General features: G+C 45.8%; 1 protein-coding gene across 4 annotated transcripts in view; it reads left to right on the forward strand.

The window, feature by feature from the left end:
• ptprua (protein tyrosine phosphatase receptor type Ua) overlaps positions 1-20,997 on the forward strand; it is a 582,203-nt gene that overhangs the window by 220,143 nt on the left and 341,063 nt on the right. For all 4 annotated transcript variants that reach the window (XM_079878073.1, XM_079878074.1, XM_079878075.1 and 1 more), the window contains exon 4: positions 4,532-4,613. In XM_079878073.1, the coding sequence (XP_079734199.1) occupies positions 4,532-4,613 (82 nt within the window). The remainder of the gene's footprint in view (positions 1-4,531; positions 4,614-20,997) is intronic.

The following is a 20,997-nucleotide window of genomic DNA, read 5'->3' on the forward strand; positions in this document are numbered from 1 at the left end:
TGCTGAACGGACAGTGCACCAAACAAAAAATTGAGCAATGACTAATACTGAATGTCAATAAGAACAGATCCAGAGGCAACAGCGACTCTGGCTGACACAGCCATGGAACCATGACAAACAGAAAGTATCTCAAACAATACTAAGGAACTAAACTGAAAATGTCACAGTGATAGTCTGGTGACAAAATAAAACATGATGCGCCGATGTGGCGAGGGGAAGCCGAGCCATAGGCCTACACCGGAAAACATAGAGGACTAACACTGGCAAAAGAAACATGCAAATAGGTTCTAGCAGGGGCAACTACATAGGCATGTGCAACTGAGTCCATATCTGAAGCACTTACACCTTCCAGTACATGCCTTGTTGCACCCACATTTGGTCAACTCCCAACAACTCTCTGCAACTGGTGGAAGTGGAGTCCAGAAGACTTTCCACTCTTCGTCCTTTTTAACCCATCCCCAGTCGGATGGGCTCGGCATTTGTGGATGTCGCTTCAATGCCTGTCCCCACACGTATCCAGTCCCCACACGTATCCAGCATTTGGGATACTAACTTTACAATTAGCTGATATTGAACCCCACTCTGAGTTTAACAGCAGTGATATATCACCAGTGTGCCCTGGTAGTGCAGATATTCACTCTTGTGTAATCTATCTATAATCAACAAATCAACACAACTGTATTTTGATGCGTTAAAAGTCGGAAAATTGATCTTTTGAGGATCCAGGGGTCGCCATCTTGAAAATAGAAATGTCAAGTGGCTGAGAGTGTTTTCTTGTCAAACAACACTTAGAGACTGCTCATACCAATTTGCATGCTTACGTCACTAACTAAACAATTATATCGCTTAACTGCTCCATTTAGGTGGTGGTAATCTTGAAAAAAAAGGCCGCCATCTTGAAATTTCAAGTGGCTGTGGGCGGTTTCTTGTCAAATGACCCTTTGAGACAGCTCATGGCAATTTTCATGCTTGTATCACCAACTAAATGATTTCTTAAGCCTAATTGCTCCACTAAGGTGGTGGCCATCTTGAAAAATGGCCGCCATCTTGAAATTTCAAGTAGCTGTGGGTGGCTTATTGTCTAGTGACCATCAGAGACTGCTCATGCCAATTTTCATACTTGTATCACCAAATAAACCACTATCACTTAACTGCTCCACTAAGGTGTCGGCCATCTTGAAAAATGGCCGCCATCTTGAAATTTCAAGTGGCTCGGACAATTTTCTTGTCAAGTGACCCATGGAGACTGCTCATGCCAATTTTCACGCTTGTATCATAAACTGAACGATTATATCACTTAGCCGCTCCACTACTGCGCAAATGACTGTTTGATTCTCCTCCGCTCTATAATTCAGATTTTTTCTCTCCGCTCTGTGCTCCATGTCTTTCACAGAATAAGAATTAAAAAAATTTTTTTTAAAAAAATTCTATTTTCTCTAAAGAAATGTGCCTGGAGCTTGCATGTACCTCACTGCCACAGTTTGAGTGGTTTCCAGGCTGCTACGTGGTGTGCGTGTGCTGTGAGCGATTCTTATGACCTGAAGTATAATACTTAAAGTGGTTAGGGGTCTGTTCAAAACTCTACACATGAGCAATAGTGATAGTTCTGCTTGCTTTAGCAAACATCACTAAATATGTTTCTGGAGATAAGGACAGTGAGCGCAGAAACCCTAGTGCACTGTCAGGACTCAATGCTAGCTTCAGCTCTGCTTTGATTGGCTGGCTGTTAGCGGCGCCAGCACGTTTGTTGTTTGATTCAGAGCGGTAGGACATCTATCAGCTATGTGTGCCTGTCCAACAATGAAACAGCCGGGGAGGTAGTCTTCCCTTTGTTAGCAGAATGGCTAAAGGTTGTGTAAACGGATGATTGATGTGGGGTACTTGCCGTGTAATTGGCCACCAGAGAGCAAGATCTGTATTCTTAGCAGAGCACAAGTCTTGAGTCAAATTCATCGGTAGGTCAAAACAGGGAGATTGCAGTGCTGAATCATGATGCCTTTAGCTCAGCGAACTCTGGCATAACGTTTTAGATGAGCAAATGCTACCTTGTGGGTAGGCAGAACTGCATGCAAGTGATCAAATATGTATTTGAGTTAGCCAAGATTGTATTGTTTATTGAGAGAGCATAGAATAATTTATTTGTTTGAAACATAAGAGGTAGCATTAGAAATGTGTTTGGGAACAGACACAGTTCAATCAATCACACAATAACACATGCAGGTCTGTTTACACCAAGAATAAAATGAAAAAGCAAAACAAATTGAAAGGAAAAAGCACTTTGCTCATTCACATGCTTCAATGCAAGAGACAACCCAACTGCAGTGATTTTAGAGATAGTGTGAAATGGGAGCATCTGGTGTAATAACAATCACAGGGATGTTCTATTCTATTGATTATAGTACAGCTGTTATCATAAGATTCTATGTAAGTACAGTATAAATATATTTGAAACAATATCAATATCAACCGATGTGTTTATCTAGAATACCAGTCCCATTACCCAAAAGCTTATATGTTATTGGTCAGTTTAGCCCCAGCAATCTACATAAATACATAACTAATGAAGGAATGAACTGACAAATGAATGGACAATTCACAATTTGACTTTTTTTTTTTTTATTATTATTAAATAACTTATAATGTAAATGTCAAATATAAACTTTTTTATAAACAAGTTTTGTTTTGTTTTGGTTTGGTTTAGGGTTAGTTGCATGTAAATATACATGATTTATTGCATTTATAGTATTTATAGTATAGTATTTATACTATAGTAATGTATGTAACAATGACAATGTAAAATAAAGTGTTACCCAAGTTTATTTTTCAGTAACTGTTTACAATATTACCAAAGCATTTTTTTCGTATGTATCTTGTGGTGAGTTCTGGTATTACACTCACTTTCCTGAATAACCCCTAGTATCAATGTGTCAAGGTGGTCTTTTGCTGTCAGGTCAGATTAAGTATTATTCCCTCACTTGCTTGTCTAATTTATACCAGTAAATCTAGGTGTAGTCCCTACACTCCCAAGAAACAATAACAATCATTTTTAACTAGACATATGAATTAAATTCATGCTTACCTTCCAGCAGAATCGCTCTTGGTACCCTTGTTATCTTCAGTTATAAGAAGGATTAATAGAATTGCTCTGTCCTTTGCTATTAGAACTGTTTTAGCAGCTGAAGTAAGACTTAACAGTGATTGTCTTTAGAAATAAAATTTTATTTATACAAAAGATTAAACACTGATTATACAAAAATTAATACTCGTAGCAAATCAAAAGAAAATGTTACAGAATATAAAACTTCAGCTTATTCAATCTCAACAGGGCAGTCCTGTATGAGTGAATATTACAAAGACTAATTACCTTGTAAGCAGTTCAAGCAGTTAGGAGTAAATATCAACTTGTTCTCATCCGAGGTTTTCCAAGTTACAATAATACAGCAGAACAGTTCAAACCAAAAGAAATTAAGCTAGAATTAGACTAGAAGAAATTTTAATTTCTCTCTAGGGATGCAATCGACATTAAAAACAAAAATGCAGCCCTCAGCAGTCAGAAAGCAGTTATATTTATACGGAACTGGGTTACATTGTTCCTATGCAGTAGCTTGGGTTTTTTCCAGAGGAACTCAGTCTCATGACAGGGTCTTGCGACATTAACCATCTATAGTCTCTGAGGGGGTTTTTGGTGACACTGCTGTTTCCCATATATGGGCATTCTTGCGTCCCTTCCGTCCTCTGCGCTTCGGGCCTCTATGTATGTGTGTGCGTGAATATGTATCTGGAAGTGTGTTTGTGGGTCCAAAATACCTATTAAAATTCACAAATCCTGTCACAATCTACAAAATAAGGTTAAAAAAAAAAAAAAAAAAAACATTTATGTGACTAAATGTTACCGTACAGCAACTTTGAGGAAAAAGTGACGATGTGTTTTTTCTTTTATTTATTTATTTTTTTTTTATTCAAATGTGTAAAGGTGAGGTTGGCAAAATGTAGGCCAACATTTTCAGGCAAAAAAGATCCATTGTCAATAGTGTAGTGATGTTTGAAGCAAACCAAGCAGCTTTTTGTTCAATCAGCGGTGGCCAATTTGACCAAGTTGAACATAAGTGAAAACTGCATTGGGAAACTTTTCCACCTCACATGGATTCCTATTGAAATTACTTGATTTCGGCAGTGATATTTTGCCGAGCAACACTAAATGTGATCGCACATTAACTGAGAATCATGTTGATGCTGGTTCAAATCTTGCTTGGAGTGGCACAAGTAGGACCAGTTATGTCGGTGCCGTGACCCGGATCCGAGCTCCCTGGCTTTAAAAGGTGTCCTTGTTAGAGAGGCTGTCGTCAGTTCAAGCCCTGCTCTTAGCAGGCTGAGGCATTATGTCTTGTTCACATTATAATTGTTTTAGGTAAAAATTCGATAAAGGTTATTTAAAACGTTACTGTAACACAAAACTGTAAAAATGTTTTGTGCCCTTTGCCTTACCTTGTTTGTTTCTTTTCAACTCACTTTTTCATATCTTCCCTTGCAGATCGTATTTGAAGCCACAGTCTCATCCGAGCAGAAGGGATACATCGCCCTGGATGATATAGTGCTGTTAAACTACCCCTGCTGTAAGTTCTGTTCCTCTACAGACATAAAAAAACACATTCTCACTGACCTTTTCCAGCCTAGAGGGGGGCGTATGACCAGGTTGGCCCACCCAGATTGAGGAACAAAGGTGGCCATTTCATCTCATCAGAGTCTCGGGGTACTTCCTTTTGATCTGAATAGCCATCATGAAAGACAATTATCCACTGACACTTTTCCTTCCATTTCTCTTGTTCTTGCTCACATCCACTTCCTGCGGCTGACCTTTTTGTCCATACATCACTCTATCTCTCTGTCCCAGCGGTCACCGTCTCAGATTTATTTATTTTCTGGGGGAGAAGAAAGAAAAAAGGGCTTCTCTCTTTGGCTTTTGTGCCCTGTGTGCTGCTACTTAATCTGTTGCTTCACTCAGGTGTGAATAAGAGTGAATATCCTGTGTCCATCTCTGCTCTGTTATTTTTTTCCCTTCTCACTCTTCCCATGTCCTCACTCACCTGCTGACACTCCATTAGCTCTGCTGGAAGTTTGTGTTAGTGGGCACCGCATAATTCTGCTCCAGTAGTTTGGACTGGGGCACTCGGAGCCACAACCCACTGTGGGTCTCACTACCTGCTGACTTCTGGGAAATGCAGTGCAGTCATGCTGACAGGAATGCTGGAGAAAGGAGATTGTATGCGGATGGGGATCGTGCTGTTGAATTGTGAGACTCAGTTTGTGGGCTGCTTTAATTTGATGGAGTCGACTGTAGGCCTCCTGCATTTCAATTTTACACCCCACAGCAAGAACGTAATTGCAAATGCTCCAGAAACAGGCACCAAACAGACGCAGAAAAAAGTCTTTTTACCCAAGTTTGTAAGCCCAGTGTTGAGCTTTTTTGTATATTTAGAGAGGTCATTTGTTCTGCATGAGTGCGGAGATGCTCTTACAAGAAGAGAAAGAGACATTGTGGTGATAAATTAACAAAACTTTGCTCATTAGTGGTAAAACCCTGCTATTACTATTACTTATATGTAGGGTTAATGATTTAAACAAGCACTCTAGCTCTACAACACTTGGGCGCATAACCATCCCACAAATCATCTTTTGAGATGAAAGTTAATTACATTTTCTAGTTTTGTCAGTACATCAAGTTCCCTTTCGTTGTCACTCCGAGTTACGTCGGATGACGACGAATGGGGTTTCGCTTAGAAATCCTATCATCTTCGAGTATATAAAACGAGCCAATGGCAAAGAAATGCCATGGGTCTGCGGAATTTGCATAGCGTAACTCCGCCCCACGCAGGGGGTATATAAGGAAGTGCGCGAGCAACATGCAGATATGTTTTCGCTTCAGAGCCAAGTTGATGTACTTCACTCCACAGCCAATCCTGAGTTCATCTCTTCATTCTCTTCGAGACGAGCCTCTCTCCAAGTGTTGGTGTGACAGCGAGTTCCAGCGAGTGCACATTCCCTGCTTATCTGTGCAGTGATTTGCCAGTGTTTGTGTGTTCTCTCCCTGGTCGCTTCAGCATTTGTGGAGAAATCTCCTTTCTAAAAGAGCTTGCACGCGGCACGTCTTTTTAAAGATGCCTCGCCCGTGCACTTCTGGTTGCGGTCTATTCATTTCTGACTCTGATGGGCACAATCGCTGTCTTGTGTGTCTGGGCTTAGAGCACGCTAAGGCAGCGTTTGTGGATGAGTCATGTTCCCATTGCGGGAACATGCCCATCGCACGGTTACGGTCGAGACTCAATGACCTTCATGGTAGAGTCCCCTCATCCGCACCCCGATCTACGGGCTCCGCGAGAGCTAGTACTTCGGCTGGCGGCCAGGGTGACCTGAGGATTACGGTGTGGGACAAAGCGCCGACTATTCCACGCTCCACACCGTCCTCTAGCGCCGTGCAACCCGCGAGTGTTTCAAATGAGCCCACAGTACAGTCCTCTGACTTGCCGCGGGTCTCATTTGGCGCTCCAGAGGAAGATTCGATGTCGATCGCTGCATCACAGGGTGGGCAAGAGTCCTTGGGAAGTGAGGATTCGGCTGTGCTGCCACCTTCGGGTGTGCCAGCATTGCCCGAGTCTGATCCCGAGATGACTGCCATGCTTTCCCGGGCAGCCGCGGCCATTGGGCTTGAGTGGTCCCCGCCACCTGGTCCGGTGCGCTCGCGGCTGGACGATTGGTTTTTGGGGGCCGCCGCTGATCCTCGTCAGCGTGCGACCCCAATGCCTTTCTTCCCGGATGTGCATGAGGAGGTCACGAGGTCCTGGAAGGCACCATTGTCTTCTCGTGATCGCTCGGCAACCTCCTCCGCCCTGCCTCCTCTCGATCAGGCGGCCGCCAAAGGGTACACTGGGGTTCCCCAGGTTGAACGCTCTGTTGCGATGCAACTGTGTCCTCAGAGTGCTTCTTCCCGCGGTGACCCAAAGCACCCCTCCAAAGCCTGTAGGTTCTCCTCCACCCTTGTGGCGAAGGCCTATAGAGCTGCGGGGCTGGCGGCCTCCTCACTGCATGCCATGGCGACATGGCGCCTCCAGGTCTACCAGGCCCAGATGTTGCGTGACATGCACGAGGGGAGGACTGACCCAGGGCTCTTTGATGAGCTGCGTGCCGCCACCGACCTTGCTCTCCGAGCAACGAAGGTGACCGCACGCTCCCTGGGTCAGGTGATGTCCACTTGCGTGGTCCAGGAGAGACATCTGTGGCTCAACCTGGCCGATATGCGTGAGGCCGAGCGAACCCGTTTCCTCGACACTCCCATATCCCAGGCTGGCCTCTTCGGCGGGGCGGTTGAGGACTTTGCCCAGCAGTTCTCGACCGCCCAGAAGCAGACTGAGGCTCTCAAACACGTCCTGCCCCGACGGCCAGCTGCTGCCTCCACCCAGCCGTCGGCACAGGTGCCTCAGTCTGCTCGCCGCCGAGGGCGCCCTTCTACGGCTCCCGCCCCTCCCGCACGGCCCCAGCAGCAGCCTCCATCCGGGTCGCGTCGTGGAGGACGCCGTAGGAAGGCGCCACAGCCCTCTCCCGCCCCGTGCCCCGCTAAACGCCAGGCCAAGCGGCGCTCCTGAGACGGGCTGCTCAGAGATGGCGTTGAGTTCTTCCCAGGAGACGGTAGCAGGGCCGCTCCTTCCCCCGGTGGAGGGCCGGGGGAGAATCCTTGGTTTTCCCCACCCCGCTGCTCGTCCCACGACGGGCAGCACCCTAATGTGGTTAAAGAAAGAACTCACTCCCCCATCTCTGAGCACACAGAGTGTCCGGATGACAGTGCGCGCCGCTCACAAGCCTCGCCACTCTCGTCCCCCTCTGTCGCCAGTTCCCTGCCAGAGCACGCCCCAGTGGGACGCTGGTCCTCCCCTGGCCTCCTCTGGCAGGACGCGGCTAATGACCGTGCCCCCGCACCGGGCCGCTATGCCACCCACGCCTGGGCCGGTCATTCCGCCTCGCTGCACCACCGAGGGTACGTCTGTGGTCCGTATGACCCCGCTGGTACAGTTCCTGGAAGCCTGGTTAGAGCTTCCCAGGCTGTCCCGCTGGGTCGCGAGGACCATCAGGCTCGGCTACGCGATTCAGTTCGCGTGGTCTCCTCCCCGCTTCAGGGGAGTCCGCTTCACTATGGTCGGTGGCAATGCCCCGGTTATGAGAGCGGAGGTCGCTACCTTACTGGCGAAGGGTGCGATCGAGACTGTCCCTCCAGCCGAAATGAGGTCCGGCTTTTACAGCCCCTACTTCATTGTACCGAAGAAATCCGGTGGGTTACGACCAATCCTCGACTTGCGCGTTTTGAACCGCTCCCTTCACAGGATGCCGTTCAAGATGCTCACGGCCAAACGCATTTTCGAGTGCATACGGCCGCAGGATTGGTTTGCAGCGATCGACCTGAAGGACGCCTACTTCCATGTCTCCATTCTTCCTCGACACAGACCGTTTCTACGGTTTGCTTTCGAGGGGCAGGCATACCAGTACGCGGTTCTCCCTTTCGGGCTAGCCCTGTCTCCTCGCGTCTTCACGAAGGTCGTCGAGGCAGCCCTTGTTCCCCTCCGGGAACACGGGGTTCGCATCCTGAACTATCTCGTCGACTGGCTGATTCTAGCTCACTCTCGAGATCAGGTTTGCGAACACAGGGACCTAGTGCTCCGGCACCTAGCTCGTCTGGGCCTTCGGGTCAACTGGGAGAAGAGCAAACTCTGCCCAGTGCAGAGGATCTCTTTTCTCGGTATGGAGAGCGACTCGGTCGCCATGTGCGCACAGCTTACGAGCGAGCGCGCGCAGTCACTGCTGACTTGCCTTCGTCAGTTCGAGGGCAAGAGTGTGGTTCCACTGAAACTATTTCAGAGGCTCCTGGGGCATATGGCATCCGCAGCCGCAGTCACGCCGCTCGGGTTGCTTCATATGAGACCACTTCAGCTTTGGCTTCGCGATCGAGTCCCGAGGTGGGCATGGCATCACGGCACGCTCCGAGTCCCAGTCACTCCGACCTGCTGTCAGACCTTCACCCCGTGGTCGAACCTCAGTTTTCTTCGGGCCGGAGTGCCCTTGGAACGAGTTTCCAGGCATGTTGTTGTATCAACAGATGCCTCCACCACGGGCTGGGGCGCCATGTGCAATGGACATGCTGCCGCGGGCTCCTGGACAGGACCCCAGCGCCTCTGGCATGTCAATTGCCTCGAGTTGTTGGCGGTACGTCTTGCTCTGCACCGCTTCCATGCGTTGCTCAGGGGTCAACACGTACTAGTCCGATCGGACAATATCGCGACTGTAGCGTACATCAACCGTCAAGGTGGTCTGCGCTCCCGCCGTATGTCACAACTCACCCACCACCTCCTCATATGGAGTCAGAAGCATCTGAGGTCACTTCGTGCCATTTATATCCCGGGAGACCTGAACCAGGCGGCCGACGAGCTGTCTCGGCTTCGGCCTCTCGCTGGAGATTGGCGACTCCATCCCCAGACGGTTCAGCTGATTTGGGATCAGTTCGGGGACGCACAGGTAGACCTGTTTGCCTCCCACGACTCGTCCCACTGCGACCTGTATTATTCCCTGACCGAGGGCACGCTCGGCACGGATGCACTGGCGCACAGCTGGCCGCGGGGCCTCCGCAAGTATGCGTTTCCCCCAGTGAGCCTTCTTGCGCAGACCTTGCGCAAGATCAGGGAGGACGAGGAGCAGGTCATTTTGGTTGCCCCGTATTGGCCCAACCGCACCTGGTTCTCAGAACTAGTACTCCTCGCGACAGCACCTCCCTGGCCACTTCCTCTGAGGAAGGACCTGCTTTCTCAGGGACGGGGCACCTTATGGCACCCTCGTCCCGATCTTTGGAACCTCCACGTGTGGCTCCTGGACGGGACGAGGCAGGTTTGAGTACCCTACCACCAGCGGTGGTGGCTACCATCACTTCCGCTAGAGCATTGTCCACGAGACATGCCTATGCGTTGAAGTGGAACCTCTTCGTCAACTGGTGTTCTTCTAAAAATCTAGAACCCACGAAATGCCCCATCAGTGTCGTGCTTTCCTTCCTGCAAGAAGGGTTGGAGCGAAGGCTGTCTCCCTCCACCCTGAAAGTGTATGTTTCCGCCATTGTCGCACATCACGACGCAGTTGATGGTAAGTCCTTGGGAAAGCACGACCTGATCGTCAGGTTCCTGAGGGGAGCCAGGAGACTGAATCCTCCTCGTCCTCCCCTCGTACCCTCTTGGGACCTCTCAGTGGTTTTAACTGCCCTGCAGAGTGCTCCCTTTGAGCCTCTGCAATCAGTGGAGCTTAAGTTCCTGTCAATGAAGACAGCACTCCTGGTTGCATTGGCCTCCATCAAGAGGGTAGGGGACCTGCAGGCATTTTCGGTTGACGAAGCGTGCCTGGAATTCGGACCGGCTAACTCTCACGTGATCCTGAGACCCCGGCCTGGATATGTGCCCAAGGTTCCCACCACACCCTTTCGAGACCAGGTGGTGAACCTGCAAGCGCTGCCTTTGGAGGAGGCAGACCCAGCCTTGGCACTGCTCTGTCCAGTACGCGCACTCCGTGCTTACGTTGACAGAACGCAGTGTTTCAGGACCTCAGACCAGCTCTTTGTCTGTCATGGTGGGAAGCTGAAGGGAAAGGCTCTCTCCAAGCAAAGGTTGTCTCACTGGATAGTGGACGCCATTGCTTTGGCATACCAGCAGCAAGGTCGACCATGCCCCCTTGGTGTGACGGCCCACTCCACCCGGAGTGTGGCATCCTCTTGGGCTTTAGCGCATGGCGCCTCGCTAACAGACATCTGCAGAGCTGCAGGCTGGGCGACACCTAACACATTCACGAGATTTTACAATCTCCGAGTGGAGCCAGTTTCTTCTCATGTACTCGCTTCAACTAGCCGGTAAGAGATTCTGCTCAGGTGTCTTCGCTTGCTCGCCATTCCTCTCCACGGACGGGATGCGTGCGATATTTTCCTCAGGTGAGCCTAGTAAGCCCTGAGTCTCCTCCAGCACTGACGACGTCAACGCCAGAGTTTGCAACTGAGCAGCTTTCGCGCTTGGCTAGGTGCCTCCATGTGCATGGTTCCCCCTCTGGGCGACCCCCACATGTGTATTCCACTGTAAGCCTCTTGAGCATGTGTCTTTCCCTTGGCAAGCCACCTTGCCACCCCTGGGGTTGAAATATTCCACCTGCGGCTGGACACCCCAGTGTTACTCCGTATGCAGCCCTTCGGGGTCATATGTGTATTCTAAGTCCCCCCCTTCGGGTTGGGCATGATTGCATATTTCCACTGGATATGCTTCCCAGTGTACCTTGGTATTCCTGTGTTAAGTAGGACTCCTTCGTCCGTGCTAGTCTCACGACAGGGAGCTCAGACTTACGCAGGGCACTGGAAGACAGTCGAGAGGTGGCGTGATTACACTGGGAACCCCTGAGTAGGGAACGGAGACGTTACATCTCCCTGCCACTTCCGCTGTACCGCTGGAACGCCTGAGTTCAGTCTCGGCTCCTCAGCGAAGACATATCTGCATGTTGCTCGCGCACTTCCTTATATACCCCCTGCGTGGGGCGGAGTTACGCTATGCAAATTCCGCAGACCCATGGCATTTCTTTGCCATTGGCTCGTTTTATATACTCGAAGATGATAGGATTTCTAAGCGAAACCCCATTCGTCGTCATCCGACGTAACGTCTCCGTTCCCTACTCAGGGAACGAGGGTTACATACGTAACCGAGACGTTCTGTTTGACACCTGGGCTGCATCTCCCACAAGTAACGTGAGTAAGTTGACCGTGGAGAACATTGGTGGCAATGGTTTTCACGATCATGTTGGGCAAATGCAGCCCTAGACAGTTTAAAAGCTCTCTGTTCAAAATGCTGTTTTAGGCTGATAAAAGCTTTATTACTGCATTTGAAAAAAACACCCCGAGGCTGTGGAATACGCAATAACCTTACAATTGATTTTCCTGCTGTACAATTTCTTCCCTACACATTAGAAAAAACTCTCTGTGATAGCACTAAAATCATTGCCATCTGCCCAGATTTAAATAATGTAGACAGGGCTCTAAGTGATCAGCACCACGGACAGCTCCATTTAAAGACACTGGCACTGGATAATCACAATTCCTTAGGAGTCTGGGATTTAAAAAAAAAAAGACATTAAAACTTTTATTCAGAAACAATGCATGGCAATAAAGACTTTTACTTTATATATATATATATATATATATATATATATATATATATATATATATATATATATATTATTTTATATCAAATAAATTCAGTTATTTGTAATTTTCTATTCATCAAATATCCTGAAAAGAAAACAATAATCCACAAACATTAAAATGATTGCCAAAGCATACCAGGATGAAATCAGACCAAAGAACTCTAGTTAGTAACATGTTATGGATGGGAAAAATACATTTACTGATAACAGATGGCCATGCTTTCAGCATTTTTTAAAAGTTACATTAATATTTAAAAACACTGAGATATATATACTTTTGCAATTTTCCGTATTCCGTACTGTTGGGGTGTATAGTACAGTAACAGTGAACTTTAGAGACAGGAAGATTATGCTCAGTTTGCCAAATTTACACATTGCTGATGGAGTCCAATTGAAAACATGGCAAGAACTGCTGACAGTCTCTGCAAACCTAAAATAAATTGCTAACTGATCACTATGTTCCTTGACATGACATTATTTTGCTTGCTTGCTTGCTTGCAAGTAGTATTCATGTTTACAACTACTAAATCAACTAGTTATATGTACTTTATTAATTTGCAGTTATTATTATGCAGTTATTAATAAAATAATACTATAAAACAATCTGTAACACTTTATTTTTACAGTGTCCTTGTTACATAGTATATGTACTTTCCGTAGTAATAAATGTAAATTATGCATAAATACAAGGAACTAACCCTAAACCAAACCCTATTCCTAACTCTACTTTAGTAAGTACATCATGTTGTTAATTTATATTACTTAGCTATACGTAAATATATAATTACACTGTAATAAGGACACCTTAATAAAAGTGTACTCAAACAATAATTTAAAATGCAACTAATTACTATAACAATAAAAGCAAATTTTGCATAATTACAAGCAACTAACCATAAACAAAACCCTCAGCCTAACCCTATAGTAAGTACATGCAGTTAATTGATATTACTCAGTACTTATTTGTGTAATTACTGTCACAACATCACCCTAAAATAAAGTGTAACCTAAACTGAATTATTATACCTATAAATTTATATTAATATAAGCAAACATCACATTTGTGTGGCACACATTTCAAATCAATCACTGATGAAGTTCGGTGATTTGAAGATATTGCCTGTGTAGACAGAGCAACTAGGTTTTGAAACACCTTGATAGTTCAGACAGTAGTAGTGTATGTAATTCCATCTGCACTTTCAACTGGCAGTGCATTACCTGAAGTATAATCCTCATGAATGATAATAGTGGGTGTTTCTGAGAAAAGCTAGCGAGCCATACTGTCTGTCCAAGACAGTCCGGCTCACCTCAGAACCACTGTTTCTCTCTGAAAAATTCACCCAGAGTCCCTTACTGCAAAATAAATAAATAAATAAATAAATAAATAAATAAATAAATAAAACAAAAAAACTGACCTCAAGCAACAAGCATTTGTCGACTTGAATGACAATGGAGTGAAGAACCTGTCCCAGGGTCAGGGTGAAAGACTGTCACCATGGAGACAGGTTTCACAAAAACACCAGATCACTGTGGTCCTCTGCAGATGGAGCCGCCCAACAGATATCTGTTCACACACACACATTCACAAAGTCTTATACAATATCAGACAGCCCAACCTTAGGCGTTCACACTCTTCACATTTTTGTGTTTGTTTCTGGTTGTTTACTCCACATGTGTTTTCACCAAACAAAATCTGTCAAATCCTTGAATTTTGCTTGACTAAGCCTGGGACACACTAGACAGTTTTCAAATCTTAACCACACAGAACAAAAGCACGTAACATCCAGTCGGTGAAGCTTGTTCGCTCTCATTAGCTGTTTCCCGTCAAAGGCAGCCTGATCAAGAGTCAGGGAGGCTCCAAATCCATCGGGAGCAGTAAAATAATCATAATGAAACCACACAATTGATGATTTTTTGGGACAAAGGGCCTCGTTTACATTGCAGGTCTTGATGCCCAATTCTGATTTGTTGCCTATATCCGTTTTTTTTACCGTCCATTTACACGTTCTTTTAAACTGTGACCCATATCCGATTCATGTGTTTACACTTGACATACTATCTGAAACGTCGCGCATGCTTAAAGGGGGTTCTTGCACAGATGGACGAACGCGAAATATGCTTGATGCTAGCTTTGCAATATATGCGAAGTTCGCCAAACATCACCATGATTTTGAGGCGGAGGAGGATGAAAAGGGCCATCACTGCAGCCTGCGTATGCTTCGGTTATTGTCTGCGAGAGAGATCTCGGACTGGTGGGAACATACAACACGATCTCATGAAAGTGCGTATGCTACCACTAATTTGATTTCTCGTTCCATTTATACGCCAAAAATAATTTTTGCGTGTATGATATGCACTGTAAACCCCTTGGGTAGGAATAGGGGTGTGGAGTGCGTGCGTATTACACGCCATAAAGTGCATATCATATACACGCGAAAACTGCATATCATATGCACGCAAAAACTATTTTTGGCGTAAATGGCGCGAGAAATAAACTTTGTGCTATAAATACGCACTTTCATGAGATCGTGGCGGGCTTTAACGAGGAGCAGTGGGTCCGAAATTTTAGGATGAGCAAGCCAACCTTTGATATGTTGTGTCAACTTGTGTCCACATTCCATACGACGACACAACCTTTTGTCGGGCCATCCTGTCCCTTTGCAGATGCGCTTCGGGGTTGCTCTCATCATTAAACCGCGGAGACATTGCCTAATGCCTCAGAAAATCCGATCAGCCTGTTTACATGACAGTCGCATTGGCACATATCCGATTTATATCTGATTTATTTCCACATATGAACGAGGCCTGAGACCGATTTCAAAATATCTGAACGCATGCGTTTTTTTTTTCCTGTTTACACTGTCATAGAACACATCCGATCTGTGTCACATATGAGCAAAAAAACGGAATTGGGTCACATTTCACTGACAGTGTAAACAAGGCCCAAAAGTCAGGTGCAACAAGCCTCGAATCGCTAACTTTAGAATGGACTAGCTTTTTCTTGTTTTGCGTAAGCCTTCTCTTTAATTCTAAATACATTATAAATGTTTTTTGTTTGTTGTTTGAAAAGTAGTAAAGCAGTTTTACTATTAACATTAAAAATACTTTTGCCACCAAATCAAATATCAGGAAGCCATTTTGTTTACACGTAAGAACAAAGTAAGGACAAAGTAATAAAAAAGAAAAATTGCATAATAGAGAAGACCCCTGTAGACCCCCATGACTTTGTGCAAAGGTCAGTAAGTTTCATGCAAATATAAGAAATTTGCAAGAGTAGTACCATTTTCAAATGTTATATGGAATACTTACAAGAAACAATCTCCATGACTGAAAAATGCATGACATTTGTAAACAATATATTTTGTCTTAAAGCTACACTGTGTAACTTTTTTAGTTGATTCTTAGCAAAAAATACTTCTTTCAAGTAATAAAGTATTCTCTCAAGTTTATAATCTGCCATTGAAAGTACATACGGGTGAGGGGTTCGAATGCCGGTCGCCATGTTGCCCCTCCATCTTGAAACTACATTAGCCAAAGAGGGACATGCCTGTAAATTCAAGCTTCGCCTTTTGGGTTTTTCACTCAGTGACACCGTGACGAATGCGAGGGGGAGATTACTCGCGAGCTCGCGAGTGCCGGCAGATTTGAAAGATAGTGTGGTGTGTGTGTGTGTGTGTGCGTGCGTGCGTGCGTGCGTGCGTACTCACATTTGAAAGAGAGAATTAAAACGTCAACGCGACAGACAAATCAGCAAGACCATAGTCAATATTGGAGATGGAAAGAGCTCATGAGGAGAAAAGATTTTAAAACGGACGCCGAGGTTGCCTGCTTTCTTCTCGACAGGTAATTCAGTCTGTTGTAATTCATTTGTGTAAATTCGAAGTTTTATAGTTGCTTGTCTAACCATAGCATGGTTGTGCATAACGCCAGAACGACCTCTAGTATAACTTCATCCTCGCGTCAATGGTGAAAAAGTTTTATTTACCTTGTATAGCTGCATTGGTCTGATGAAATGAAGGCCACGCTTCATACAGATGTCTTTGTTGTTTATTTTGTATCTCTCTCTTCAGTAAACACTGTAGACACCGTGAAAACTACAAGAAATAAAAAACATATCAAAATATGCATTTCTTAGTCCTTAACAAGTCTCTCGAGCCAATGTCCGTTGAAATACATGTGAATGTTGCAACAGAAATATAACAAGTACAATGAACATCACGAATAGCACATCACATTAAACAACACTATAAATATGCTGAAATAAAGGCAAATTACCGTGTGCGCCTCTCAAACCATGCAGATCAGGCAATTCCTTCTCAGATTACATCGCTTCTCTGCATCCATATTCACGCAGACCCGTTCCAAACTAAACTGGGTCATGTGACATCACGTTTTCTACGTAAATCTTAAAGAACCCCTAACTTTAAAGACCTCAAAGGGCTTACATTATAAATATGGGGTTCTGAATAACGCAATTGTTTCAAATTGAATGAACTCAAATTGACATTAATTTATAACAAAAACATAAATACACATATCAACAAAAAACATGTCCTTTGACAGTTACACTCCCACCAAATTACTATCATTTATGATGAACTTGTAAACTTGCAAAAGTTTGAATAAATTTAGTAATTTCACAAACCAAATTTCAGAACCAAATAGAATGTTCTCTGACTCTTGGCATCAAGTCTAATATTTAAACTCTTAATACTTCAAACTCTCAACTTGTGTAGGAGTAAAGAGATTAGTTCCATTGCATAAGATTTAATTGTTTTCTACAAGTACCACTAATTTGTGAATAGGACGTTCAAGAATGGATGGATTAGTAAGTCGCTGACCCTCTTTCCCTAACTTTCTACTTCCTATTTGTATTGTGGTTTTTCGTACCAGGCCATCTTCATCTTCACAAACATCAAGCACTCTTCCAAGTTTCCATTCATTGCGCGGAACCCCTTCCTCCTTGACGATGACGATATCCCCAATCTTCACATTGCGTCTTGGAGTATGCCACCGTTGTCTGAGAGTGATGTTTGTCAGAAATTCCTTCCTCCATCTACTCCAAAATTGCTCTGTCAGATATTGTACTCTGCGCCACCTTTTTCTTCCGTACAGGTCTTCTTGCACAAATTTCCCTGGTGGAGGCAGAGGAACAGAGGTTTTCATGGTGAGTAAATGGTTTGGGGTAAGTGGCTCTAGCCCCTTGGGATCATTGATTGTATCTGTGGTGAGTGGGCGGCTATTAATGATCGACATGGCTTCATAGAAGAAAGTTCTCAAGGAAGCATCATCCAATCTTCCCGAGCTCTGCGAAAGAACCCAGCTTAGAACACTCCTAACTGTTCTGATCTGCCTTTCCCAAACCCCTCCCATGTGACTGGCATCAGGTACGTTCATTATGAAGTCACATTGCTTCTGGGATAGGTAAGCAGTCAATCTGTCCTTGTCCAATTCTTTCAAAGCTTTTGTCAGCTCATTTTTCGCCCCAACAAAATTTGTCCCTTGATCCGATCTGATCTCTCTTACAGCTCCACGGATAGCTATAAAACATCGCAAGGCATTTATGAAAGCATCAGTTGTGAGATCTTCCAGCATCTCTATGTGGACTGCTCTTGAGGAGAAACAGGTGATTATGAGACCATATCTCTTATGCTCTTTACGACCTTGCTTGATGAGAAATGGTCCGAAACAATCCATCCCACAATAAGAGAATGGTGGAGAGGGATCAACACGGCTAGCTGGTAGATCCGCCATCTTTTGCATCTCTGTTGACCTGCGATTTCGCCTGCATGGAACACATTGCTTAATGTGATTTGCCACAACTTTGCTGCCACCAACAACCCAGTAACCGTTCGCTCTCAATTCATTGAGGGTCTGTCCTCTGCCTTGGTGCTGAGTTTTTTCATGGCAGCAATCCAAGATAAGACGTGTGACTACACTATCTCTCGGGAGGATTGCTGGGTGTTTCGAGTCAAGAGGTAAGGAAGCTTTCATCAATCGCCCTCCCACCCTCAGAACACCATCATGCAGTACTGGGTCAAGTTGGAACAATGGATGACAATGTGGCAATTTGCCATGACTCAGTTTTTGCATCTCATCTTTAAAGGCATCCTTTTGTGCCAACCTTACAAGCACGATACTGGCCTTTCTCATGTCTTCAACATTTATGGGTTGAACGGTTTTGTATCTTGCCAATTGCTGGATACGAGCAACAACTTTCAATGCTGTGTGCCATTTTGAAAACCGCTTAAACCTCTCCAAAAAATTCTCATCTTCTACTATCTTTGTTTGTAGTACTTGTGTCGTTCTGATTTCAGGATCACCAACAAGCAGCTCTGGAGTTGTCTTAGGTGTGATAATATCCTTTTCCCAAAGAAACTTGGGTCCCGTTAGCCAATTTGAGTGAATCAGATCTGACACCTTGAGGCCCCTGGAGGCATGATCCGCTGGATTTTGATCCGAGTTTATATAATGCCACTTTGCAGGGTCAGTTGTTTCACGAATTCTTTGAACTCGATTCGCCACAAACACGTGAAACCTACGTGCTTCATTGTTAATGTAGCCTAAGACTACATTTGAGTCTGTCCAGAAATATTCTTCATCAATTTTGAGCTCCAGCTCCTCCTTCAACATGCTACTGACCGCTGAAGAGATCACCGCAGCTGTCAACTCAAGCCTTGGTATGGTCACGACTTTTGTGGGTGCAACCCTTGCCTTGCCAATAACAAAGGAGCAGTGCACTTTGTCTTCACTCAACACTCGGATATATGAGCACTGACCATAGCCATGACTACTCGCATCTGAAAAGTGATGGAGTTCGATCCTCTGAACAGTCCCTAGATGTTCAGGAGCAAAACATCTCATAATCTGGAGATTTTGCAGGTTCTTCAGCTCGTTCAGCCAGCTTGTCCATTGTGGCATTAACTCTTCAGGCAGAGGTTCATCCCATCCAATGCCCTTTTGGCACATCTCCTGCAGTACCTTTTTACCTAATAGGAGGAAGGGAGCCAGGAAGCCTAGTGGATCAAACACAGAAGCCACAGTGGAGAGGATTCCTCGCCGTGTTGCTGGTTTTTCATCCAGGGCAACTTTAAAGGAAAAGGTGTCACTATTTACTCTCCACTTTACTCCTAGCACAGTCTGAACTGGGAGTTCACCAGAACCAAGGTCGACATCCTGAACTTCGCTGGCTCTTTCGCTGACAGGAATTGACTCCAAAACTGTTCTGTTGTTGGACATGAACTTGTGTAAACGCAATTTCCCTTTTGCACACACATTTCGAGCTTCCTGGATTAGTTTGATAGCTGCGTCCACATTTTCTACACTAATCCCAGATAGCAAAATTGGTGTGGCCCAGATCCGGCCCACACTTGACACTTTCATCTGGCCCACATACCGCGTGGAATGATGGCACTTGGGCGGTCCGCTCCTGTTTGCCAAATTTGGGCCACAATTAAGCCATAACAATGCCGCATGTCAGCCATAAACAAAACAAATGAAGCAGAACTGGCCCATATCTGGCCCAGACACTACAGTTGCTGTGGCCCAGATCCGGCCCACACTTGACACTTTCATCTGGCCCACATACCGCGTGGAATGATGGCACTTGGGCGGTCCGCTCCTGTTTGCCAGATGTGGGCCACAATTAAGCCATAGCAATGCCGCATGTCAGCCATAAACAAAATAAATGAAGCCAAATTGGCCCACATCTGGCCCAGACACCAAAGTTGCTGTGGCCCAGATCCGGCAAACAGGAGCGGACCGCCCAAGTGCCATCATTCCACGCGGTATGTGGGCCAGATGAAAGTGTCAAGTGTGGGCCAGATCTGGGCCACAGCAACTTTGGTGTCTGGGCCAGATATGGGCCAGTTCTGCTTCATTTGTTTTGTTTACGGCTGACATGCGGCATTGCTATGGCTTAATTGTGGCCCACATCTGGCAAACAGGAGCGGACCGCCCAAGTGCCATCATTCCACGCGGTATGTGGGCCAGATGAAAGTGTCAAGTGTGGGCCGGATCTGGGCCACAGCAACTTTGGTGTCTGGGCCAGATATGGGCCAGTTCTGCTTCATTTGTTTTGTTTATGGCTGACATGCGGCATTGCTATGGCTTAATTGTGGCCCACATCTGGCAAACAGGAGCGGACCGCCCAAGTGCCATCATTCCACGCGGTATGTGGGCCAGATGAAAGTGTCAAGTGTGGGCCGGATCTGGGCCACAGCAACTTTGGTGTCTGGGCCAGATATGGGCCAGTTCTGCTTCATTTGTTTTGTTTACGGCTGACATGCGGCATTGCTATGGCTTAATTGTGGCCCACATCTGGCAAACAGGAGCGGACCGCCCAAGTGCCATCATTCCACGCGGTATGTGGGCCAGATGAAAGTGTCAAGTGTGGGCCGGATCTGGGCCACAGCAACTTTGGTATCTGGGCCAGATATGGGCCAGTTCTGCTTCATTTGTTTTGTTTACGGCTGACATGCGGCATTGCTATGGCTTAATTGTGGCCCACATCTGGCAAACAGGAGCGGACCGCCCAAGTGCCATCATTCCACGCGGTATGTGGGCCAGATGAAAGTGTCAAGTGTGGGCCGGATCTGGGCCACAGCAACTTTGGTGTCTGGGCCAGATATGGGCCAGTTCTGCTTCATTTGTTTTGTTTACGGCTGACATGCGGCATTGCTTTGGCTTAATTGTGGCCCACATCTGGCAAACAGGAGCGGACCGCCCAAGTGCCATCATTCC

Source organism: Squalius cephalus (assembly GCF_949319135.1).
Source record: "Squalius cephalus genome assembly, chromosome: 8".
Taxonomy (NCBI): domain Eukaryota; kingdom Metazoa; phylum Chordata; class Actinopteri; order Cypriniformes; family Leuciscidae; genus Squalius; species Squalius cephalus.